At 40.9% G+C, this 26,266-nt stretch overlaps 1 protein-coding gene across 1 annotated transcript; it reads left to right on the top strand.

Moving 5' to 3' along the window:
* Positions 1 to 912: 912 nt before the first annotated feature.
* On the top strand, positions 913 to 26,266 carry NDUFA12 (NADH:ubiquinone oxidoreductase subunit A12). Its single transcript, XM_032874242.1, has 4 exons — positions 913 to 1,077; positions 1,951 to 2,033; positions 5,258 to 5,345; positions 25,982 to 26,266. Exons 1-4 carry the CDS (start codon positions 992 to 994, stop codon positions 26,160 to 26,162), a joined length of 438 nt encoding a protein of 145 aa, XP_032730133.1. The 5' UTR covers positions 913 to 991; the 3' UTR covers positions 26,163 to 26,266.

Raw genomic sequence — 26,266 nt, 5'->3', positions numbered from 1 at the left:
GTCTGCTAAAAATTACAAAAAGTGAAACAGACACTATGTATGCTACCTGATGGAAAGATAGCAGCACCTATAAAATATACCTAACAATGTAAAAAATAAACACAAATCTGGTCAAGCACCTAAGTGTAATTACAAATATACAGGAAATACAGGGGATAGAGGAATACAGGGACATGATCAACAAAATCCAGGCTGTGGAACACTCTACAGGAGAAACTGCCAGTTCTTCGTCAAATAAATTGGAAGGACAAATAAACAAGAAACAAAAAACCAAAACAAGAAAAGCCTTAAAGCATACTATGTAAAATAAAATAGCCGCTGGAAAATTAGAAATAATATTCATTTAATATCCATTATTACTTAAAAAATTTCAGTAACATGTACGATTTAGATTTCTAATACATTTTTAAATGTTTAAATTTTGAATTTTAACTTTGCAACTAAATCCTTGAGAGCAGATATTAACCTTTTACTTTTCTATACATCCTCCTCGCTCTCCTACCTACACAGCACTAGTATATGTCCTCGTGTCGAATGTATTCGATATCATTTGTGCTAAATATTGAATTTGTTAATGGTATCTTGTTTCTCAAGAATTTTGGCACTGGAAGGGATTTTGGAAGCAGTCTGAGCCAGTCATTTTAGATGACGACACTGAGGTCCCTCAAGGAGCAACTTCCACCTATGGAAACCTAGTCTAGGTGAGCTCTCCACCACATGCCCCGCACTCCAAAACTAAAAACTCTAAAACTTAGTAGGAGTTCATTATGCATGCCTTCGCTTCCCAGGGAAACTAGCTGAGCGTTTTCCCACAAACCGTAAGTAGCCGCGCAGAGGCGCTCCAGCGCCGCGCATGCGTAGAGGCACCTTCGCCTACCGCGTTCGCGGGCACTACCGGGAACTTTTTTGGTCGGTACCGTCTGACCGAGTATACGCTTCCTCCCGGTGCGTTTTGAGCGCCGCACCCGGGAGGCTGGGCCTACCGGACAAGATGGAGCTCTTGCAGGTCCTGAGACGGGGGCTGCAGCAGGTCAGCGGCCACGGCGGCCTCCGTGGCTATCTACGGGTTTTCTTCAGGTAGGCGGCCAGAGCCAAGCTCTTGGCCTCTTCGACTGTACTTGAGTTAGCTGGTTTCTTGGAAGGAGTCCCGGGCTTGGGTCCCCTTGGAGAATTTGCCGCTCTTGTCAAGGACAATCTGCCCCATCTCTGCCCTGCTTCCCCAGGCCGAAGTGTGGGTGCAGGAGTCTCCCTGAGACAGGATCAGAGCCCGCTGTAGAGACTGTAAGAGTGGAGGGCGTGTGGGCTGCACCCCTGCCCGGCTTCCTGGAGAGTAGTGAGCTTTGCCTAACGCTCTGACCTTGGGAAAGTTTCTACCTTCTCTGGTCTTCAGTTTCCTCCTCTGTACATTAAGGCTTGGCCGAGATGATAGGAACGGTCCCCGCTCGTCCTGACATTCATTCATTTGGGGGAGCAGCCTCGTCCGCGGGAACCGAGTCTGAGACCCAGAATAGAATGAAAACCTTGGAGACATGAGAATCATTTTATGATGATGTACTTTGGTTCGGTTTTTGCTAACTCCAGTGCCTCATGGCTTGGAGGAATAAGATAAAAGTAGTCTTGTAATTTGAGGATATTGCATCTATATATTTAGTGTAATTTTAAGGCTATCCTTTGAGTCAATCTTTCTACATGTCTACATGGTGCTGGGGGAAACATGAGCAGGGATTCTAGAGCTCTTACTGAAAGCTGATTCTTCAGCAGTGGGTGGCTTGATCCTGGAGATGAAAGCTGGAAGTGTACAACTAGTGACCATCCCCAGATCTCATTTTACTCGTTGAGGCAGCAGCCTTTGTTTCTGAAAGTTGTTATACTCACTGTATTAAGTTTGTGCTTTGAACAAAGAACCATTGTAAAATGTCTCTCTCTCTCTCTTTTTTTGGATATTCACAGGGCAAATGATGTGAGGGTTGGTACCTTAGTAGGGGAAGACAAATATGGAAACAAATACTATGAAGACAACAAGCAGTTTTTTGGTGAGTACAGTATTTTTTTTTTAAGATTTTTATTTATTTATTTGACAGGTAGAGATTACAAGTAGGCAGAGAGGCAGGCAGAGACAGAGAGGAGGAAGCAGGCTCCCTGCTGAGCAGAGAGCCTGATGTGGGGCTTGATCCCAGGACCCTGGGATCATGACCTGAGCCGGAGGCAGAGGCTTTAACCCCCTGAGCCACCCAGGCGCCCCAGTACAGTATTTTTTGATACAAATATCGAGAGTGAGATTGAGACTTGTTTTTTGTTTTTTGTTTTAAAGCTTTTATTATTTATCTGACACAGAAAGAGATCACAAGTAGGCAGAGAGGCAGGCAGAGAGAAGGAGTGGGAATCAGGCTTCCCGCCCAGCACAGAGCCTGATGCAGGTTTCTATCCCAGGACCCCGAGATCATGACCTGAGCCGGAGGTAGAGGCTTAACCCACTGAGCCACCCAGGCACACTGTTATTTTTTTTGTTTGTTTATCTTTAAAAGATTTTTTATTTTGTTTATTTTATAAAGAGAGAGAGAGCAGGAGGGTAGGAGCAGAGGGAGAGAGAGAAGCAGACTCTCCATCTGGGCGCTCTGGGATCATGACCTACACAGGAGCCCTGAGACTTGATTTGACTCTGCTTTCCATAATGTACAAAGAGCTTCTTTAATGACTGTAACCAACATACACTTTTAAAAAATTCCATGTGATTATGTTATGTATATTGTTTGTAAATGGAAATATTTTTACCTAAAACTTAGGGGCCATTTTTCCATAGTAGTAAGTTGGTTGTATCTATAGCATTCTTCTTTGTTTGAATTTGTTTGTGTTTTTTTTTTATTTAAAAAATCAGCATTCTTTTTAAAAGTACACAATATTCCAGTGTATGAAAGAATCATTCTTTTTTCAAGTACTTCACTACTGATAAATATTTAGATTGCCTTCAGCCTTATGCTATTAGAAACAGTGCTACAGTGACTTGCTTGTAACTACATCCAAATTCATTTGTTTAAATATTGTAAGAATAAAATTCCTGAAAGTAGAATTGCTGAGTCTAAGGATGTACCTTTAAAATTTTGATATATGTATATTGTGAGTTTGTTAGGTCTCATCTCCATCATCATAGCCTATTCTGTGAAACCTTTTCCAAGCTTTTTCATCTGCCTTCACATTGCCCTGCCTAACTGGATTATAGTTTACTTTTAGTTACTTATTCTCAAGATTGATTTCTCGAATAGAAGAAGCAAATCTGGAATTTTTTTTTTTCCTGCAAAAAGCTTTATTGTTTCCATTTGGCCTAGGCCTTGGGAGAAGTCTCTGGGATGGTTAAGAAGCCACCTTGGGGCTGCACGGAGAGACTCAGGCAGATGTCTCAACACCAGAGGATCCTAATTGTGCTTGAAAAATCTGTATTTCCTTTAATAGATAAGGTCATATTTAAATAGCATTAGTTGATGTTTGCTGATTATGTGTTTACCTAGGAAAACTCTTTTTTTTTTTTTTAAGATTTTATTTATTTATTTAACAGAGAGACAGATCACAAGTAGGCAGAGGCAGGCAGAGGGCGGGGGCGGGGGGGCGGAAGCAGGCTCCCTGCTGAGCAGAGAGCCTGATTCGGGGCTTGATCCCAGGACCCTGGGATCATGACCTGAGTGAAAGGCAGAGGCTTCACCCACTGAGCTACCCAGGCGCCCCAGAAAACTCTTTTATAAAGGGCGCCTGGGTGGCTCAGTCAGTGAAGCCTCTGCCTTCAGCTCAGGTCATGATCCCAGGGTCCTGGGATTGAGCCTCGAATCCAGCTTCCTGCTCTGTGGGGAGTCTACTTCTCCCTCTCCTTCTGCTCGCCACTCCCCCATTTGTGTTCTCTCATGCCTGTGCATGCTCTCTCTCTCTCTGTCATATAAATAAAATCTTTTAAAAAAAGAAAACTCTATAAAGTAAATGCAGATTACTTTTTGTTTATTGGCTTAAAATCAATTATAGGATGAATTCAGTATTTTCTATTTGGAAGGTAGGGGTAGTAAGGAAGAAGTGAAAGGAATTAACATTTATATACTTTTTTGCCCAATGCTAAACTAGATGTATATGCATGATAATTAATTTTCATAGCACCTGAAGATGTAGGTGTGATCGTCTACTTTTTTTTTTTTTAAGATTTTATTTTTAAGTAATCTCTACAGCTAGCATGGGGCTTGAACTTAAAACCCTGAGATCAAGAGTCTCATGCTCTACCGATTGAGCCAGCCAGTGCCTCTATATTCATCTATTTTTAATAGAAAAACTGAGGCTCATAAAACTTGCCTAAAATCCATTCATATTATGTAACAAAGTCTTGATTAGAATCCACATCTTTGGGGTGCCTGGATGGCTCAGTTGTTAAGCATCTGCCATTGGCTCAGGTCATATCCCAGGGTCCTGGGACTGAGCCCTGCTTCGGGCTCCCTGCTCAGCAGGAAGCTTGCTTCTCCCTCTGCCACTCCCCTTGCTTGTGTTCCCTTTCTCACTGTCTCTCTCTCTGTCAAATAGATGAATAAAATCTTGAAAAAAAAAAAAAAAAGAATCCAAGTCTCTGCTCAACTTAAGGACCAATGGTAACAGTTGTGTAAGTTGTAGTTAGGCCCCCAACTATTCCATAGCAATTTGTTAAATAGCAAATACTGCCATGCCAGTTTGATGACATGAGCTGACTTACTAATCGAACCATTGTTTATGTTTGCTTATGATCACCGGCTTCCAAAAGGATCTCCGGTGGTCATTTTAAAATATTTATATGGAATCACATAATTTGAGTATGACTGCTGTGAATACATTTCTCCTGCCCCCATCTCAGGAAGAGCAGTTTCTCTCTTGAATACCCTGCACAGCTGGGAACACATTCCCCTACTCTCTGCTCCCTTGGCAGAAGGACAGGGGAGAGGTGAGAGTTCTCCACTGTGGGAAATGCCTGAGCCTCACCCACAGAGTGGGTCTCGGTCTCACTGTAGGGATTTTGCTCTTATAGCTGCCGGGCTATTGATAGAAGCTTGTCATACACTTCCTGAGGCATGCCTCCACGAATATACCCAGGGTGCTATTCCTTTAACTTTTCTCTTACGTAAGAGCACATAAAAGTCTTTTTTTAATAAAAACTAGTTGTCTTCTTTGATATTATACAATTATATTTAGTTTTGTTTTTGTTTTGTAAAGGTTGTCTTTATTTCCTCACATCTTTATAAATGTTGATCTTTCCACCCAGGCCGTCACCGATGGGTTATCTACACTACTGAAATGAATGGCAAAAACACATTTTGGGATGTGGATGGAAGCATGGTGCCCCCTGAATGGTAAACTAGTCAACACTTTCTTTTATTTGGCTTGGCAGTATTTGTTTCATGACTCAAGTATTTATTTAATATCTATTTATAAAGCAGTTAGTGGTGTTCTGAAAGTGTCTGTCCCAGGTGTGGTGAACATGTAATAAATAACCCTAAAACTTTGTGTCTTAAAGCAGTGAGTATTTATCTCTCATAGTTTTTATAGGTCAGGAGTTCAGGCAATATACAGTCAGCTTATCTTCGTTCCACAGGGTCAGGTAGAAGACTCAGAAGCTGGAATGCAGAATCACCTGAAGACTTGTTCATTCAGTATCTGGTGGTTGGTGTTGGCTGTCAGCTGGGGGCATAGCTGGGGCATTGGATTGGAACACCCTCAGGTAGCTGGGCTTCCTTAGGCAAGTTCTCTAGAGAGAGCACTTGGCAAAAGCCCTGTTGCCTTTACTGACTTAGTCTTGGAAATCATCCAGTATCATTTCTGCATCCCAGTGGTTAAGACAGTTAGAAAACGGTGCCTAAGCTTAATGAAAGAGAACATAGACCCTATCTCTTGGTGGAGGCATGTCAATATCACATTATATGTTGGCATATATAATGGTATGGCTGTCTTTGGGGAAAAACAGTATGCCACATTATCACCTGGCTAGGGGTGAAGGGAAAAGGAAAAAGAATTCTGACTCAATATTTGGCAATGTGACTTCATGCAAGTTCCTTAATCTTTCTGGGGCTTAGTTTTCTCCTCTGTAAAATGAGAGCCCTCAAATTCCTTAGGTCTCTAGAAACTAATTTTATAATATACCTATTTTGACATCGATTTCTAAATGCTCTTACTTGAATTATCAAATTTTATATAAAATATTTCAAAGCAGAATGCTCATATCTTTTTCATAGACACAGTTAAACTGGGTATCTGTTACAGTCAGTCTAGAAATTTTCACCAAAAGCTAGAATTAAGTAGGTTAGGTTAACTGTGACATTTTGTTTTAGTTGAATTTGAGCATCAGAAAGAGTTTCAGCCTCTCTTGAGTAGAAACTGGAATTATCTCATTATCTCAGAGTATTCATTTTATTTCTGCAGATTCAATTAGAAATCCAGGCATGTAACATAAGTGGGTGAAGTACAGTGTGAGACAATTGGGAATAGTGGGGACTATAAAGGGCTGAAAAGCACATACTCTGTCAAAGAGGACAGCAGCGCTGTTCATCACCCTTAGTTCCATCAGCTGAGAATTCAACCAGTGGTTTCTAGATACGATTTTTCAAGAGAAAGTGGAAATGTGTATTTCATTGGGAGTTTTGTTTGTCTGTTTAAGATTTTTTATTTATTTTTGCGAGAGAGAGAATGTGTGCTCACAAGCATGAGCTGGGGGAGGGGCAGAAGGAGAGGGAGAAGCAGGCTCCCCGCTGAGCAAGGAGCCTGATGCAGGACTGGATCCCAGGACACTGGGATCGTGACCTGAGCTGAAGGAAAGATGTTTCACCAACTGAGCCATCCAGGTGCCCCGCAAAGGAAGAGTTCTTATAGGAAATTAAAAGTGCTACTCCGGTGAACACAAGCACAGTAAGAAAGTGCCGATATGGAGAAAGTTTCAGTATTCTGGCTAGAAGAGCAAAACAGCCACAACATGCTAAGCCAAAGCCTAATCCAGAGCAAGGCCCTAACTCTGTCTAATTCTATGAAGGCTAAGGGAAGTGAGGAAGCTGTGGAAGAAAAGTGAAGCTAGCAGAGTTCGGCTCATGAAGTTTAAGGAGAGAAGCTATCTCCATAACATCGAAGTGCAAGGTGAAGCAGCAGGTGCTGATGGAGAAGCTGCAGCGAGTTCTCCAGAAGACCTAGCTAAGGTAATTGGTGACGACGACTACAGATGTTCAGTATACACCGAACAGCCTTCTGTTGGAAGAAGATGCCATCGAGGACTTCCATAGCTAGGGAGAGGTTAATGCCTGGCTTCGAAGCTTCAGAGGATAGGCTGGCTCTTTTATTACGGGCTAAGCCAGCTGGTGATTTTTCAGGCAAACCCTGTATTCACGCACAGTTCAGAAAATCCCATGGCCCTTAAGTCTGATAAATCTACCTGTGCTCTATCAGTAGAACAATAAAGCTCACATGGTTTACTGAATATTTTAAGCCCACTGTTGAGACCGACTGCTCAGAAAAAAAGATTACTTTCAAAATACTACTGTTTACTGATAGTGCACCTGCTCACCCGGGAGGTCTGGTGGAGATGGACAGTGAGATTCATGTTGTTTCATGCCTGCTAACACAGCATCTGTTCTCCAGCCCACAGATCAAGGAGTAAGTTTGATTTTCAGGTCTCTTTTGAGAAATACATTGCGTAAGGCTGTAGCTGCCACAGGTAGTGATTGTTCTGATGGATCTGGGCAAAGCAGATTGAAAACCTTCCCGAAAGGAGACACCATTCCAGATGCTATTGAAAGCATTTGTGATGTCATGGGAAGAGTTCAAAGTTATCAACATGAACAGGAGTTCGGAAGAAGTTGATTCCAGCTTATTGCTCATGGATGATTTTGAGGGTTCAAGACTTCAGTGGATAAAGTAACAATGGAGCTAAATGTAGAAATAGCAACAACTAGAATGAGAAGTGGAGCCTGAAGATGTGTCTGGATTGCTGCAGTCTCATGATGAAGCTTGAACAGTTGGGAGGAGTTGCTTCTTATGGATGAGCACATAAAGTAGGGTTTTTTGTTTTTTTAAAGATTTTATTCATCTATTTGATAGCGAGAGAGCACAAGCAGGGAGAACAGTAGAGGGAGAGGGAGAAGCAAGCTCCCTGCTGGGCAGGGAGCCCGATGCGGGGCTCAGTCCCAGGACCCTGAGATCATGACCCTAGCCGAAGGCAGACAGTTAACCATCTGAGCCATCCAGGCGCCCCATAAAGTAGTCTCTTGATATGGAATCTACTCCTGGTGGAGATGCTGTGAAGATTGTTGAAATGACAACAAAGGATTTAGAATATTACATAAACTTGGTTGATAAAGCAGTGGCAGGTTTGAGAGGATTGACTCCACAATTTTGGAAAAGTTTTACTCTGGCTAAATGCTGTCAGACAGCATCGCATGCTATGGAGAAATCGTTCATGAAAGGAAGAGTTAAGCAGTGCGGCAGACTTCAGTGTTGTCTGATTTTAAGAAATTCCCACAGCCACCTCACCACCCTGGTCAGTCAGCAGGTGTCAACCTCAAGACAAGGCCCTCTACCAGCAAAAAAATTAAAACTCCCTGAAAGCTCAAAACAAAACAAAACCCTTCCTAAAAGCTCAGATGATGGTTAGTATTTTTAGCAATAAAGTATTTTTAAATCAAGTCATATGTTGGGGTTTTGTTTGTTTTTAGACACACTGCTATTGCACATGTAATAGACTATGGTACAGTATAAACAACTTTGACATGTACTGAAAAACCACAAAACTCATTTGACTTGCTTTATTGCAGTATTTGCTTTATTGTGTTAGTCTGAAACCAAACCTGTGATTTCTCTGAGGTTATTTCTGTATTGATTATATCTTTATAATAAACTTAGTGGCTCTTAACGTGAGAAAGCAGCAGTGATGTTACATTTGAGGCTGGATTTTGTGCTCTTTTTATTTGTTTTTTAAGATTTATTTACTTAGGGATATCTGGGTGGCTCAATCAGTTAAGCGTCAGCCTTCGGCTCAGGTCATGATATCAGGGTTCTGAAATCAAGTCCCACGTCAGGCTCCTTGCTCAGCAGGGAGCCTGCTTCTCCCTCTGCCTGTTGCTCCCCCTGCTTGTGCTGTCTCTCTCTTTCCAACAAGTAAATAAATCTTTAAAATACACACACACACACACACATAGACACACACATAGACACACATACATACACACTAGCCCTACATTGGAGCAAATATTAAAAAAAGATTATGTGAGAGAGAGAGAGAACGAATGTGCACACATGAGTTGGGGGAGGGGCAGAGAGGTAGAAGGAAAGAGAGAGGCTCAAGCAGACTCCCTTCTGAGCAGGGACCCCAACTCTGTACTGTGACTCTGAAATCATGACCTGAGCCAAAGTTAAGAGTCAGATGCTTAACCTACCGAGCCACCCAGGCGCCCCTGGGCTCTTTTTAGTGGGCAGTAGTAATAGCCTGTGGTTTTGCGGTTCTGTTAAGGTCTGAAGGGCTGTGATTTTAGGTCATGAGCCGTCTGCTTTCTCTGAAGGGGCATTTTACATGTCAGGGGCACTATGTGAGTCCCAGGTCTCAAAGTGGAGTTTGGTTTTAGGAGGCAAGGTGTCCTACTTACTTGTTTAGTTGATTATTTTGGGGGCGGTGTTGGTCCTCGGAGGATGCAGAAGGCCTGTGGCCTGTCTTGTTCAGATCTCAGATGGATTGAGATCTGTCACCTTCAAAGCACTCAACGTTTACATCGGTGCTCTCTTTGGGAGACTGGGGGGTGGGAGCAAGGGGAGACTGATTTAAATTATGTGATGAAACACATTTAAAATGGTAAAGTAGTAAAAAAATATGAAAAGACAAAAGTACTAAAATCAGCCAAGAAAGTTCTTTTGTATGATCTGAGATCACACAAAAAAGAAGGTTCAAAGCTGTAGAAGATAACATCTCTCCAGCAGGAGCCTGAGGGCAGTTGAGGATATAGAGCTGAATTTCTTTGTGGAGAGGATCCTCCTAAGGGCTGAGTACCTTTGATGACCCTTGCTTGTAAGGGGAGCTTAAAGTCTTATGATGTAGGGAGAAGTGCTGTTGGACAAGTTTAGCTGTTTGTTTCTCAGACCCCCCCTTTGCTGAGTGTAATACACTGTGGAATTCTAAATTTCTGGATTCTTACTACCTTTGATCTATGAAAAAAATTGAAGTTGGGTTGATTCATCTTTAGAGAGCCAGGTATTATCTTACATATAAAGTAGTGAATAACAAACACAGTTTATCATCGTTACTCATTCAAATAACTATTGCATGCTTACCAGGTGCCAAGAACTATTGTAGGCACTGGGAATACAACAGTAGTGCAACAAAGTTCTTGCTCCCATTGCGGGGAAGGCAGGAAAACAAAAGGGTTCTATATGTTAGGCAGTGATAAATGCAAGGAAGAAAACATGAAGCTGGTGTTCATAAAGGGGCAAAGCGCAATGGGAAGTTCCAGTGGCTGTTTTATTTGGAGGTTAGGGAAGGCTTCTTTGAGAAACTGACATTTGAAGAGAGGAGGAGAGAGCCAGAGAAGTGGTGTGGGGGGTGGAACGGGGGTGGGGGCTGGCGGTGGAGAGCTCCAGGCAGCAGGAACCACAGGGCAAAAGCCTGTGTGTTGAGATTTATTTGCTTGTACTCAAAGAACAGCAGTATGGCTAGTTTGGCTGGAATTGAACAAGTGAAAGGAAGACTTCAGGTAATGAGGTGGGAAAACTAGCTAGAGCCTAGATATGTAGATGTGGGGAGCCACAGTTTTCTGGCTTTTTATCTAAGTTTCTTTGAAAGTCACTGGAAGGTAAAGTAGGATGTGATCTTTTTTACAATTTTTTAAAAATGGGAACAGTCCTAAACCTTCTGAGAAGTTACAAGTATTTGAGTCATTTCAAAGTAAGTTGCCAAAGGGATGACCTGAATACTCACGTGTGTGATTCCTACAAACAAGGATATTCCCCGTAACCACAATTTACCCATCAAAGGCAGAAAATTAACAGTGGTATACGACTACTGTCTATTCTTCAGACCCTATTCCATTTTCATCACTTTGCCAACAGGTATCTTAGAGCCAGAGGATATAATCGTGCATTTCATATGGATCTGATTTCTCTCTAGTCTCACTCTAGAGTTGTTCCTTAGCTTTTCTTTGATTTTCATGATCTTTATACTTTTGAAATTTGCAAGCCAGTTATGTCGTAGAAAGTCCTTCAGTGTGGGTCTGTCAGTCTAGTCTCATGGCTACATTCAGGCTTTGTGTCTTCAGCAGGAATATCACAGAAGCCATGTCATGTTCTTGTTGCATTCTGTGAGGTGGCACCCTATTTTGATTTGTCGTATTAGTGATGATAAGTTCTCTCACTTGAGTAATACGGGGTGGTTTTTCCTTTCTAAAGTTTTCCCTTTGCAATTAATTAGCATTTTGTGTAGAGGTACTTTGAAGTTATATAAGTATCCTATTACTCATCCCATTATATAAGTCTACTCATTTATTTATGTCGATATGAACTCCCCTCTTAATTGTCGGTTATAGGGGCACCTGGGTGGCTCAGTTGGTTAAGCATCTGCCTTCGGCTCAGGTCATGATCCCGGGGTCCTGGGATGGAGACCTGCGTCGAGTTCCCCACTCAGTAGGAAGCCTGCTTCTCCCTCTCCCTTTATCTCTCCACCCTGCTTGTGTTCGCTCTCTCTCGTGTGCTCTTGGTCTCTCTCTCTCTCTGTCTCAAATAAATAAATAATAATATAAATAATGTATAATATAAATATAAATAATTAATAAAAAATAATTAAATATATAATATAAATAATAAAATCTTTAAAAATAATAATACTGGGTTATAATTCATTACTATATTTGTTCCATTTATTTATTCATTCATTTATTCATTCATTTGTTTTTCCACTCCACTTATTTTGCTTATTGCTGTATCTCCCTCTCCTCTGGAAACCATCAGTTCTCAGTATTTATGGGTCTATTTCTGCTTTTTATTTTATTTTTAAGATTTTATTTATTTATTTGACAGACAGAGATCACAAGTAGGCAGAGAGACAGGCAGAGAGAGAGGGGGAAGCAGGCTCCCTGCTGAGCAGAGAGCCCAATGCAGGGCTCGATCCCAGGACTCTGGGATCATGACGTGAGCCAAAGGCAGAAGCTTTAACCCGCTGAGCCACCCAGGCGCCCCTGGTTTGTTTTTTATATGTTTTGTATGTTTGTTATACGTAAAATCATATATTTGTCATTCTCAGTGTGACTTATTTCACATAGCACAATACCCTCTGGTCCATCCACATGTCACAGATGGTAAGATCACATTCTTGTTTATGACTGAGTAATATTCCACTGTATATGTACACCACATCTTCTTTATCCATTCATCTATGGGTGGGCACTTAAGTTGTTTCCATGTCTTGTCTATTATAAATAATGCTGCAATTAATATAGGGGTGCATATATTTATTTGAATTAGTGTTTTCATTTTCTTTGGGTAAATATGCAGTAGTGGAATTACTTGATCATATGGTAATTCTAATTTTAATTTTTTGAGGAAACTCCAGTCTGTTTTTTGCTGTAGTTGCACCAATTTCATTCTCACCAACAGTGCACAAGGATTCCTTTTTCTCTGCCTCACCAACACTTGTTATTTCTCATTTTTTTGTTGCTAGCCATTCTGACAGCTATAAGGTGATGTCTCATTGTGGTTTTGATTTCGTTTCCCTGATGATTAGTGATGTTGGATATCTTTTCCTGTATTTGTTGACCGTCTGTATGTCTTTGGAAAAATATCAGTTCAGGTCCTCTGCCCATTTTTTTTTAAGACTTTTCTTATTTATTTGTGACAGAGAGAGAGAGCACAAGCAGAGAGGAGGGGCAGAAGGAGAAGCAGACTCCCCACTGAGCAGGAAGCCTGACTCAGGGCTCAGTCCCAGGACACTGGGATCATGACCTAAGCTGAAGGCAGATGCTTAACTGACTGAGCCACCCAGGCACCCTCTCTGCCCATTGTTTTTTTCTTTTTGAGATTTTATTTATGTATTTGAAAGAGAGAAAGAGCATGAGTAGTGGGAGAGAGAGAAGCAGACTCCCTGCAGAGCCGGGAGCCCAACATGAGGCTCAGTCCCAGGTTTCCGAGATCATGTCTCAAACAAAAGACAGTCACTTAACTGACTGAGCCACCCAGGTGCCCCTGCCCATTTTTTAATCAGATCATTTGGGGTCTTTTGGTGTTGAGTTGCATACATTCTTTTTTTTTTTTTTTTAATATTTTATTTATTTATTTGACAGAGATCACAAGTAGGCAGAGAGGTAGGCAGAGAAAGAAAGGGGGAAGCAGGCTCCCCGCTGAGCAGAGAGCCCAATGCGGAACTCGATCCCAGGACCCTGGGATCATGACCTGAGCTGAAGGCAGAGGCTTTAACCCCCTGAGCCACCCAGGTACCCCGAGTTGTATACATTCTTTATATATTTTGAATATTAATCCCTTATTGGATGTGTCATTTACAAATACATTTTCCCATTCTCTAGGTCACCTTTTTGTTTTCTTGATGGTTTCATTTGCTGTGCAAAAAAACTTTTCATTTTGGTGTAGTCCTAATAGTTTAATTTTGCTTTTGTTTCCCTTATCTTAAGGGACATGTCCATAAATATGTTGCTAAGGGCAATGTCCAAGCAATTACTGCCTATGATTTACATTTTTAAAGCAACTCTGCCATTGCTGTGAAGAATGAGGAAAGGGGCAGTGTGGAAACAGGCTTATCACTTAGGAAGCTGTTGTATGTAGTTGTCTGGGCTGGAGATGTTGGAGGCTGGACTAAGGTGCTAGTGATGCAGGTTGTGAGTTTTGGGGTATTAGTTATTCATTACTGTATAACAGATTATCCCAAATTTAGCTTAAAACAATAAACAGTATCTCACAATTTCTGTGCTTAAGGAACTGAGTGCCACTTAGCTAGATGGATCTGGTTTAGGACCTTTCACAAAGCTACACTCAGGATACCATTTGGGGCTGCAGTCCCCTCATGGTTTGATTTTGGTCAAATTCATTCACATGGCTGTTGGCAGACCTTTAGGATTTGCTCCTGTGCTCACTCCTGTGGGCCTCTCCACAAGGCCATCTCTGGACGTGGCTTCCTGAGGGCAAGTAAAGAGATCACCTGAGATGGAAGCCACAGCCTTCTGTGAATGAGTAGTTTTCTTTTCTTTTCTTTTTCTAAGATTTATTTATTTTAGAGAGAGAGCAGAGGGAGGGGCAGAACTGCCTGAGCTACCCAGGTGCTGGTTTGTTTTTTTTTTAATTGAGGTATAGTTAACACAATATACGTCAGGCCCAGCTTTTCTTTTTTTTTTTTCTTTTTTTTTTTTTTTAAGATTTTATTTATTTATTTGACAGAGAGAGATCACAAGTAGGCAGAGAGGCAGGCAGAGAGAGAGGAAGAAGCAGGCTCCCCACTGAGCAGAGAGCCCGATGCGGGGCTCGATACCAGGACCCTGCGATCATGACCTGAGCCGAAGGCAGCGGCTTAACCCGCTGAGCCACCCAGGCGCCCCAGGCCCAGCTTTTCTAAAACCTGATCTCAGAAGTGACATTCTACAGTTATGCTATATTTTAGTTATTAGAAGTGAGTCAGTAAATGCAGCCCATACTCGTGGAGAGAGGATGAAAGGGGAAAAAAACTTCAGTCTTTTCCTTCCTCAGCAGGGAGAAACCCTGTTCTTCCCTACCATGTGTTTCTCTTGCGAGTCTCCTTGTACTACTTGTACAAAACTCTTCACTTCTGACACTTCTGGTCACCAAATGTGTTGAGATTTCACCTCACAATAAGTAAGTCTCTGACACCAGCTGGGTGTCCTACAGTTTAACCCATTTTTGACACTGTCGACTCTGGAGATGGCTAGCATCAGATCCCATAGGTGAGGTTCACTTCCCACAAGACCATGCTCCTCTACCTCGTGTTCAGAAGCCACTCACTAGCCGGTAGACTAATACTGTACTCTTATTTAGTGTCTGCTATTTTTCTTTGCTACAGTACCTTCATTTTCTTATCGAAGTTCTATTCTCTTATAGGTTCAGCAGTGAGATTTTAAATTTCTTTTTCAGGAGTTTTTATTAGCTTAACTTGACTGAACAGAATACTCAGTTTTCGATAGATTACAAATTCTGTTTTATACCACTTTTGACTATCCTCAATTTTATCTTTGTTTTAAATTAGCTATTTGCCACCATCTATATCGTAATGCATAAAAGTCTTTATTTTTTTAAGATTTTATTTATTTGACAGACAGAGATCACAAGTAGGCAGAGACAGGCAGAGAGAGAGAAGAGGAAGCAAGCTCCCCGCTGAGCAGAGAGCCTGATGATGCGGGGCTCGATCCAAAGACCCTGAGATCATGACCCAAGCCGAGGCAGAGGCTTTAACCCACTGAGCCACCCAGCCGCCCTTAAAAGTCTTTATTTTTATGGTAGTTAGCTTTTGCATAGAGTTAAGCAACCAATAAACCAAGTAAGTAATTAGTATCTGCATGAAATTTGACAAGATAAGATGTGGAGAGTAAATTGGTGGAAAGTTCGGGCTCTTTTATATATAATAGTATAAAATTATTGTTTCTACTTAGGAGAAACAAAGATGCTTTTTTGTAGTTTGAAGTGTTGGAACCTTTAAATCAAGTTAAAACAAACAAATATGGCTTGCCTAGATTTTTCTCTACCGTTTGTATACTCTTTACCCACTTGGTGGCACCTTATGTTCATTTCTAAGTAACGTCTTCTCTCCGTTAGTGTAGTGCAGCCAGTATCTTCTTGTAAATTGATTTTTCTTACTAAGACTAATGGTTAAATTACTGAAGTAATACATAAACACATTCTTCTAAAAATAATAGCATATGTTGAAAATTTCCCTTTTTTAACAGAAAATAATTTTGTTCTTGAAAATTTTTGCTGTGCCATGGTGGAATGAAATGTTTCCCTCTTCTGAGAATACCTTTTCCTTATGGTCAGCTTTTTTTCAGTTAGCATCTGATGTTCTGGATGCCTTTTGTGGAAAAGTGGGGTACAAGTTTGGGATTGCTTGGGGGTAGAAATCAAGGATGCTTCAGAGGTTTTGAGCTTGAGATGTTGGGTAGATGGTAGTACCATTCATTGAGATGGGAAGACTGGGAGAAGGGTAGGATGGACAGTGGAGGGTTGCAATCAGAAGCCTCTTTTTTGGATGTAGTAAGTTTGAGATACCCGTCAAAGAATAAATATGTCTAGTGAACATATAAGTCTGGAGTTTAGGACAAGGTCAAGCTAGCAAAGAAGAATGAGAAGTAGCTAGGCGAGAGTAGCATTTCAGCAAAGGTAAGAAGGCTAGCCATAGGGGCGCCTGGGTGGCTCAGTGGGTTAAGCCTCTGCCTTCAGCTCAGGTCATGATCTCAGGGTCCTGGGATCGAGTCCCGCATCGGGCTCTCTGCTCAGCGGGGGGCCTGCTTCCCTCTCTCTCTCTCTCTCTCTCTGCCTGCCTCTCTGTCTACTTGTGATCTCTCTCTGTCAAATAAATAAATAAATAAATCTTAAAAAAAAAAAAAATAAAAGAAGGCTAGCCATACTGATTGTTGCTGAGAGATTACATAGGACAAGGATAGAGAAGTGTCCCATTTGATTCGGCAATATGAAATTCATGGAATTTGTTCTTCAGAATGTGAGAGATCATGGGGTATTGGCTCAGTGGTTGAGCGTCTGACTCTTAATTTTGGCTCAGGTCATGATCTCAGGGTGTGGGATGGAGCCCCTGGCTCCACACTGAGTGTCTGCTTGAGGATTCTCTCCCTCTCCATCTGCTCCCCCACTGCCCACATACGCCTCTCTCTCGTGCTCTTGCTCTCAAATAAGTAAATAAATAAATCTTAAAAAAAACAAAAATAAAAGAATGTGAAAGGTCAAGGGTGCCTGGGTTGCTCACTTGGTTGAGTATCTGACTCTTCATCTCCATTTGGGTTGATTTTAGGATTGTGGGTTCAAGAAAAAATCTGAGGGATCGGAAAAGTTTAAAGAATTTGGCAGGGAGCAGGGATAATCTACATAGCCCCCTATGAGACAACCGCTGTCAACATTGGGCATATTTCCTTTAGTCCTTTTAAATAATTTTTTAATGTAATGGCTCATAATCATTCAAGGTTTTTTTCCTTAGTATTATAGGCAATTTTCCATGTTCTTAAAACAATCAGTGCAATCACTGTTAATTTTTTTTTAATTATAAAAATATACAGTTGTTGTAGAAAACCTGGAAAATCCAGAAATATATGAGGTAGAAACAAAAATTCTGATTCCTTGGGCGCTTACGTAAGCATCTGCCTTCTGCTCAAGTCATGACCTGAGGTTCCCTGGATTGAGCTTCAAGTAGGGCCCCCTGCTCAGCAGGGTGTCTGCTTCTCCTTTTCCCTCTGCCCCTCCCCCCTGCTCTTGCTCTCTCTCTTTCTCTTTTTTTTTTTTTTTTAAAGACTTTATTTGACAGACAGAGATCACAAGTAGGCGGAGAGGCAGGCAGAGACAGAGAGAGGAGGAAGCGGGCTCTCTGCTGACCCAAGAGCCCGATGTGGGGCTTGATCCCAGGACCCCGGGATCATGACCTGAGCCCAAGGCAGAGGCTTTAACCCACTGAGCCATCCAGGTACCACTCTCTCTTTCTCTGAAACAAATAAGATCTTTTAAAAACCCACAAAACTCTTAATTCCTTGGCCCAGAAATAAGCACTGTTAATATTTCATTCATTGATTGAATATTTGAGGGTTTGCTTTTGAATAGGGGAGGAATAATTTGAAAGGATCACAGTGTATGTAATATATTAATCGTACTCTCTTTAGAAGAAGGTTTGTGATTATAAATAACTAAATATAGATATGTACATGTAAATATATATATATACACATATATATCTTTATTATATATAACATTTTGTTTGCCGTTCCCCTCTTCTCACTTAATAAGTCACAGACTTTCGGGGCGCCTGGGTGGCTCAGTGGGTTAAAGCCTCTGCCTTCGGCTCAGGTCATGATCCTGGGGTCCTGGGATCAAGTCCCGCATCGGGCTCTCTGCTCAGCAGGGAGCCTGCTTCTCTGTCTCTCTCTGCCTGCCTCTCTGCCTATTTGTGATCTCTGTCAAATAAATAAATAAAATCTTAAAAAAAAAAAAAGTCACAGATTTTCCCCCATTTCACTAAATATTCTACTTGTCAGTTTGAGGTTTTTAGTGTCTGAGAGGCTTTTGATGTATAAAGGATTAATGGAAATTTGGGTTTAAAATTAATATGCTGTTTATTACAGCTGAAATTTTTATTATCACAATTTTTTAGTTTTTGCTTTAATTTCAGTTAGTTAACACGCAGTGTTATGTTAGTTTCAGGTGTACAATATAGTGATTCAACACTTGCATACATCCCCGGGTGCTCACTACAAGTGCACTCCTTGATCTCCATTACCTATTTTGCCCATCCCCACATATCCCCTCTGGGAATCATCAGATTATTCTCTATTATTAAGAGTTACAGCTGCAGGGACTCCTCGGTGGCTCAGTCAGTTAAACGTCTGCCTTTGGATCAGGTCATGATCCCAGAGTCCTGGGATCAAGTCCCACATCAGGCTCCTTCCTCAGTGGGGAGCCTGCTTCTCCCTCTGCCTACTGCTCCCCCTGCTTGTGCATGCACACACACTGTCTCTCTCTCTCTCTGACAAATACATAAATAAAATCTCAAAAAAAGAAAGTTACAGCTGCAATTTTTAAAACCTAGTTCTTTAAGTCTTGAGGTCCAATTTATAAATAGGACAACAAGTTTAGTAAATTGAACATTTTTGCATTAAAATAAAGAACAATTATTTTCTCTTGTGTGATGAATGTTTGATAAATTCTAATGGAAAGGTTTAAAATCTCCTAAACAATTGTCTCCATTTGCAGTTTTTGTTAATTACATCCTTTTCAACATTTTAGGTCACATTTATAAATACAGTGTATTTTTTTTTTTCAATATCTTCAAATGTCTAACGTAGATAGATGAACAGACCTATCAGGCAGAATGTTTCTAAGCTTTTCGATGACTCATGTTGAGCCAAGCCAGACGCTGAAGGGCCATCCTCACAAGTCTCCCTAATACTCCCTAATAAGGCTCTTTGTGCTTGATTTCTGAATAGGTCCCACCCCTGATCATGATCTTTATCACTATTTCTCTGGTCCAAGTCACTGTTCTCTCTTTCCTGAAACAACTTTTTTTTTTCTTAGCTATTTGCTTGTTTGTTTATTGAGAGAGAGAATCTTTTTTTTTTTTTAAATCACAGTTTCTTTTTCTTTTTCTTTTTTCTTTTTAAGATTTTATTTATTTTTATTTGAAAGACAGAGATCATAAGCAGACAGAGAAGCAGGCAGAGAGGAAGGGAAGCAGGCTCCCTGCTGGACCCTGGGATCATGACCTGAGCTGAAGGCAGAGGCTTTAACCCACTGAGCCACCCAGGCGCCCCGAAAGAGAGAATCTTAAGCAGGCTCAACCTTATGACTCTGAGATCATGACCTGAGCTGAAACTTTATCCTTTAATCTCATTTGCAGAGTTTTAAGACATAGAAATTTCAGTTTTTATGTAATAGAATTACACTTTTTTTTCTTTATGGCTTTTTGCCTTTAATGTTAATCTTAGAAATTGTTCTTCACATTTTATAAATACCACTCTATGAATATAAATATTCACTCACATTGTATCTGTGCAGCATTAATCTGTCTGGAATCTGTTTTGATATATGGTTTAGGAAATCTAACTTGATTTTTTTCCAACAATATTAATCATTCTAGCATAATTTGTTGAGAAATATTTAGTTTCCCCCAATAATTTGATATGCCAGGATTACCTTATATATACTTTCATCTGTTTGGGGAATTTTATTCTGTAGTATTATCGTACTTATTTTTTTAACTAGTTTTTATACTGATCTAATATTTGAGCCTTTAATGTCTGGTAATACCAGCCTTTCCTGATTGTGGTGAGCTTTCAAAATTTTCTTGGGTAGACTTTCAGCTGATCCTTAGAATTATAATTGCCAAACCCTATTGGGACTTTGCTTCATATTGCATTAATTAAAAATAACACAGTTACTGAGCCAGCGAGATTAGAGTTGACTGTCTTGTAATGAACTTTTTTTTTTTTAAAGATTTTATTTATTTGACAGATCACAAGTAGGCAGAGAGGTAGGCCCAGAGAGAGAGAGAGAGAAGAGGAAGCAGGCTTCCTGCTGAGCAGAGAGCCTGATGTGGGGCTCAATCCCAGGACCCTGAGATCATGACCCGAGCCAAAGGCAGAGGCTTTAACCCACTAAGCCACCCAGGCGCCCCTATTTTTGTGGTTTTTTTAAGTGTAAAACTTACCATCCCTATCCTGGGGTTAGATGGATCTCAGGATTTTGGTGGATGCTTAGATCCTATCATAATCCTAATCCAGTTTCATCTACTGATTATGATTTTTTGACCAAAATGTTCTTTTCATCCATTGCGAAGTTTGTGTTCAGGCCTCAGCCTTGTGGCATATGTGCTGTGGAATCTTGGGGAAGTCATTTCAATTCTGTTTGCTCAGTTTTAAAACACGAAGTACCTACATTAGTATTAAATAAGTGACTGAATGGTGTATATGGGCATATTTCATAAACTAAAGTGGGAGAGAGTAATCATTTTAGTGTGATGTGTATTTTTACCTCAAAAAAATCACATTTTTCTTTAGTCTTTCATATATTTTTAAACATTTTATTTTTTAAGTAACCTCTACACCAACATGGGGCTCGAACTCACAATCCTGAGATAGTTTTGTGCTCCACCAACTCAGCCAGCCAGATGCCCCTCATATCCATTTTTAGAAAAATTGAAAAAAAAATCTTTGGAATATTTATGCCCAGTGATGTTAAGTGAAAACATCTGAGAGGCATCTAGGTGGCTTAGTCGGTTAAGCACTTGCCTTTGGCTAAGGATATGATCCCCAGGGCCTGGGATCGAGCTCCATGTCACGCTTCACGCTTAGCAGAGGGTCTTTTTCTCCTTTTCTCTCTCCCTCTGCCTCTCCCCGTTCTCATGCTCACACTGTCTCTCTCTCTCGAATAAATAAGTAAAATCTTAAAAAAGAAAGAAAAGAGAAAAGGAAGAAAGAAGGAAAGAAAACAAACATCTGAAACATGAGTATTATGGTCAGAAGCCAGCCTTGATTCCCAAAATTAATAATGTATATTATCCAAGGAGAAGTAAGATTCAAAACTGCCTAGATTTTTGTTACTGTTATTTTATTTCTGGGAATTTTCTGAAAGGGAAAATTAAACTTTCTTTGTTGTCAGTAACATTTTTTAATTAAATGAATCTTTATCTGAAAAATACTATTTTAAAATTATAATGCCATTTTTACTTGAATAGGAGCAATTGTAGCTCCAATTAAATAACAGTAGCTAAACCAAAAAGAGATAAATCAGAAATTACTTTAGAGAAGAAAACATGTACAGATATGCCATAGCTGCAGGTGTTCAGGACCTGGCTGCTGTGAGCTGAGTCAAACCTGCAGGTGTCCCCAGAGCCTGGGCCCTCAGCGCATGACCCTCCTCATTCCTGGAAGGACTGATGTTCCAAGGGATCCCTTGACACTTCTGGGCCTCTGTGGGCCGCAGGTGGAGCAACCGGAGTAAAAGGACCGCTTGGGAAAGGCTGGAAGTTGGACTCACATTGGCCAACATTTGCCAGTTGTGACCGTTTTCTTTTCTTAGCTTCTTGGAGTTTTCTGTCCATCAACACAGCTGCCATATAGCTTTCTTGGGCCCTTTTCCCACCGAAGAGGATCTCCTTTTTACAGTAGGAAGTATTTCTCTCCAGTTCTTTGCCCATATCTTCCTCCATCTTCTTGTAGAGGTTGTGAATCTGATATGTGGAGTTCGTGTTTCCACACACGTTGGGAAGTTTCTTCTTTATTTCCAGGTGGTGTATTTCCTGCTCAGATCATTGTCCCTGAGTTGCTGACATGTTCTTAATGTAATTTGAAGCTTCACCTGCTGAATCTCCCTTTCAAGCTGTGAATTTTCACATTGCAAAGATGCTTCCTCCGTTTGGAGGCTTGTTTGTCCTGTAAGCTCTTCAGTCATTTGCTTTTCTTCCCCCAATTTTCTGGTTATTTCTTGATTTTCCTCTAGAGAACTTTGAAAGGCTCCATTGAAGTCCGCGTCATCAGTGATACACTTCAGATCACCTTCCATCTGGGAGACAAGGTCGTTACCATTTTCTGCCTCACTGTTTGGTCAGCTTCCCAGTTCATGTGATCCCAGTGTGATGTCTAAGGGGACAAGGCAAGGGGATGGTCCTCAGCAGGTGTCCAGCCGTGGATGCTGATTGGCTGACTTTGTCTTTCAGTTCTTGTCCCATTCGTGCATCCAGAGGCTCCAGCCCTTCTTCCTCCTGATCCTTTCCCTGGACTCTGCTTCCGTCTCACAGTTTCTTGGTGGAGCAGGTCCGGACTTCCTGAAAAATGAGTATTTTCATTCAAATCATCCATTATTTTCCTCTGAAGCTGTTCTCCATTCTCTGGTGCCTTTTTTTAAATAAAGATTTTATTTATTTATTTGAGAGAGCGAGCACGAGCAGAGGAAGAAGTAGATAGGGAGGGAGAAGGAGGCTGAAAGAATCTCAAGCAGAGCCTGTGCTGAGTGCTGAGTCCGGCACCAGGCTTGATCCCACGACCCTGGGATCATGACCTGAGCCGAAGGCAAATGCCCAATCTACTGAACCACCCAGGCATCCCCATTTGCAATGTTTTTTAAAAAACCTATTTTATGTGGCATATATTTTAATTTCTTAAGTTTCCTGTTGGGCTGTTTTATTCTTCACAAATAAATCTCTCCATTTTGTACTGTGAATGGTGGACAACCTCACACTGAGGAACTATTTAAATGAAGTACATTTTCAAAATCTTTTTTTTTTTTTTAAGATTTTATTTATTTATTTGACAGATTACAAGTAGGCAGAGAGGCAGGCAGAGAGAGAGAGGAGGAAGCAGGCTCCCTGCTGAGCAGAGAGCCCTATGTGGGGCTCGATCCCAGGACCCTGGGATCATGACCTGAGCCGAAGGCAGAGGCTTTAACCCACTAAGCCACCCAGGTGCCCCAAATGAAGTACATTTTCAAAGAAGGAGAATGCCCTTCCCTGTTCCTTGATAAACTGTTCCTCTTAAACAACTGAAAATAGGATCAACCACTGATGGGATTTATTTCCATTTGGGTTATATTGTAATTGTGATTTAATATCTTTGTTTCCATTTATTTCAACACACTTCAATATATTTGAGTACTGGGTTTTTTTCTAAAATGTAATATATTTTCTTTATAAATATAATCTCTTTTGAATTTGTTATTTTCCCCTTCCTGTCAGTTTTCTTACTACTTGTTCTCATTGACTCTAGCATCAAGTTTAAGCAGTTTTATATTTTGTCCTTTAAGATAATAATGGTGGTATAAAATTGAAGTGGGTTTAATGCCAGCTACAACATAGTTTTGTAAACACTGCTGTTAGGCCATTTACATCATTAATTTATTGGAATAAAAATGACCCAGTTGAGTGTGCCCGGCTGGCTCATTTGGTAGAGCATGGGACTCTTGATCTCAGGGTTGTAAGTTTAAGCCCTACTTTGAGAGTAGAGATAACTTAAAAAATAAAAAATAACTTTTATGACCCAGCTGAAAATCTGTTTGGCCAAAACTCTTTAGTGTGGAAACCTAAAAGGTATGATTTATTTAGCCTTTATTTAATAACAGCAGAAGGTTACATCAGCCTAGCGGATTATAAACATGTTCTTTTTTCTTATAGCTCTTCATATTACCATCATGAGAATAAATTATCACTTATTCATTCCTTGACTTTTGCCTGTAGCCTTGCTGAATAAACATTTTCAGGGACACCTGGGTGGCTCAGTTAACTGCTTAATGTCGGTTAAGCATCTGCCTTTGGCTGGAGTCATGGTCCAGGGTCCTGGAATCGAGCCCCATGTTAGCCTTCCTGTTCAGTGGGGAGTCTGCTTCTCTCTCTCTCTCTCTCTGCCCCTCCCCCTGCTCGTGCTCTCTTTGACAGTCTCTCTCAAATAAAAAAATAAAATCTTTTTTAAAAAGTTCAGATTTTATGTATCATGGCAAAAAATATTTTTAGTTTTCCTGAGCATTTTCTGTTTCTCCATGAGATCTTCAGTCGCTCACTTAAATAACTGAACAGATATATGTAAGATTTGGACTCTGATTCCTTAAATATCATTTTAACCTTCAAGAGTCTTGACAGCAACTGACAGCAAAATTTTGAATAAATTTTTCTATTACTTTATCAAAGTAAATTGCTTAAGCTGCCTCGACAAGGTAAAAGTTAAATATCTCTGCTGTGCCCTAAACTTACGTAAAGCTCCTTCGTGCGAGTATCAGCCTTGGTTTTGACAACTAATCCCTCCTTTGAGCGGCTAGTGGAGCCTGTCTCACTGCCATCATCTCAGAGGTTCAAAGCTCATGTTCATAGTCACAGTTTATTGGTCCAGGTCACTTTCAGTAATCCTGTTTCCGCCGGAGAATATGAGAGAGACGCCAGTCCACTGTGTGCAGACATCTTCATTCTTTATTATGTTAGCTGATCATGATGCGTCTTTTTCTTTAGACACAAATACAGCAACAGTATCCTTGGTTTTGGCCAGTTACCTAGCTGTATCTATCAATTACTGCTAGCTAATATTCTTATACTTAAATAGCATCTTAAGCTTTTCTCATTATTAGCTTTAGTCTTAGTTATTTTATTGAGAGTTCCTCCATTTCCCTTTCCTCTATAGCTGGAAAGTCCGGTTTTTTGTTGTTGTTGTTGTTGCTGTTTTTGTTTTTTTTTTTTCCCTTGAAGCCACATTTCTCTGTGTGCTTCCTCCCCTCACACCCTTTTCCCATTACAGCATCCTGTCTCATGAGCTCCCGGCCTTGGGTGATCTGCTATGAATTCTCTGTTTCCTGTCCCATATAAATTAGTGTGGCTTCCTGTTCAGCTCTACTCTTTGTCCATTGCCCTTTATTCCTTCTTTCTCTGCCATTAGCAGCAGCAGCATTGGTCTCTTTCCTTTCTACTCCCATGTACCCAGCTTCCTTTGAAATTAAATTGTTAAACACTCAAAACTGAAATACTTGGGAACTTTAGGCTGTGATTTAATGTTTTTAATATAACAAGTTGTATGTTCTGTAAGATTCAGTCATAAGCTTGAATTTAAGGTGCTAGCAGAGACCGCTTCTTCAGCAGGAGCCTTGTTGAGTTTTAAGCTAGAGCTTCACCCGCAGAGCAGCCTCTAGCGTCTGTCAGCAACACTGGGTGCAGCAGTTCTGAGATCCCTCCTTACATCTACAATTAGGACACTTATTTTAATCAATAGTAGCATGTGTTAGTTGGCAGCATTTTTGTCTTAGAGATACATAAAACAATGTATATCTTAAAAACGCTAGTGTCTTCAAGATACAGTAACAATAAAAGCAGTAGCTAACATTGTTGAGTACCTGGTGTGCACAGGAATTTTTCTAGGTACATTTAATCCTTATGCCATCCTTCGGAAGTCACGATGCTCAGATGAGAAAGCTAAGACGCCTGGGTGGCTCAGTGGGTTGAGCCTCTACCTTCGGCTCAGGTCATGATCTCAGGGTCCTGGGACTGAGCCCCACATTGGGCTCGCTGCTCAGCTGGGAGCCTGCTTCCCCCTCTACCCCCACCCCACCACCCCGCTGCCGGCCTACCTCTCTGCCCACTTGTGATCTCTCTCTCTGTCAAATAAATAAAATCTTAAAAAAAAAAGAAAGAAAGAAAAAGAAAAAGCTAAGATATAGCAGTTCAGCTTGAAGCTGAGATTTGAGCTCAAGCCACAGAGTAGCCGCAGAGGTGCCCGCTTCGCCTTCCTCCCACCACACGACTCTGCCTCTTGTAACTGTCTCTCTTTTCCTCTTTAAGGCATCGTTGGCTTCACTGTATGACCGATGATCCTCCAACAACAAAACCACCTGTTGCTCGTAAATTCATCTGGACAAACCATAAGTTCAATGTGAGCGGTACTCCAGAACAGTATGTACCTTATTCTACCACTAGAAAGAAGATTCAAGAGTGGGTCCCGCCTTCAACACCTTATAAGTAAAGACACTAGAGAACAGATCGAACATGTGAAATACGGGGCTGTCCGTGTAATTGCACTTTTCCTAGTTACTGTTCACTTGATTAAAATTGTTTGATTAAGCAGTG

Source organism: Lontra canadensis, unplaced genomic scaffold, assembly GCF_010015895.1.
Source record: "Lontra canadensis isolate GAN:19392208 unplaced genomic scaffold, GSC_riverotter_1.0 scaffold52, whole genome shotgun sequence".
Taxonomy (NCBI): Eukaryota; Metazoa; Chordata; class Mammalia; order Carnivora; family Mustelidae; genus Lontra; species Lontra canadensis.
The sequence above is the reverse complement of the archived record's forward strand: the minus strand, read 5'-3'. Positions and strand labels throughout refer to the sequence as shown.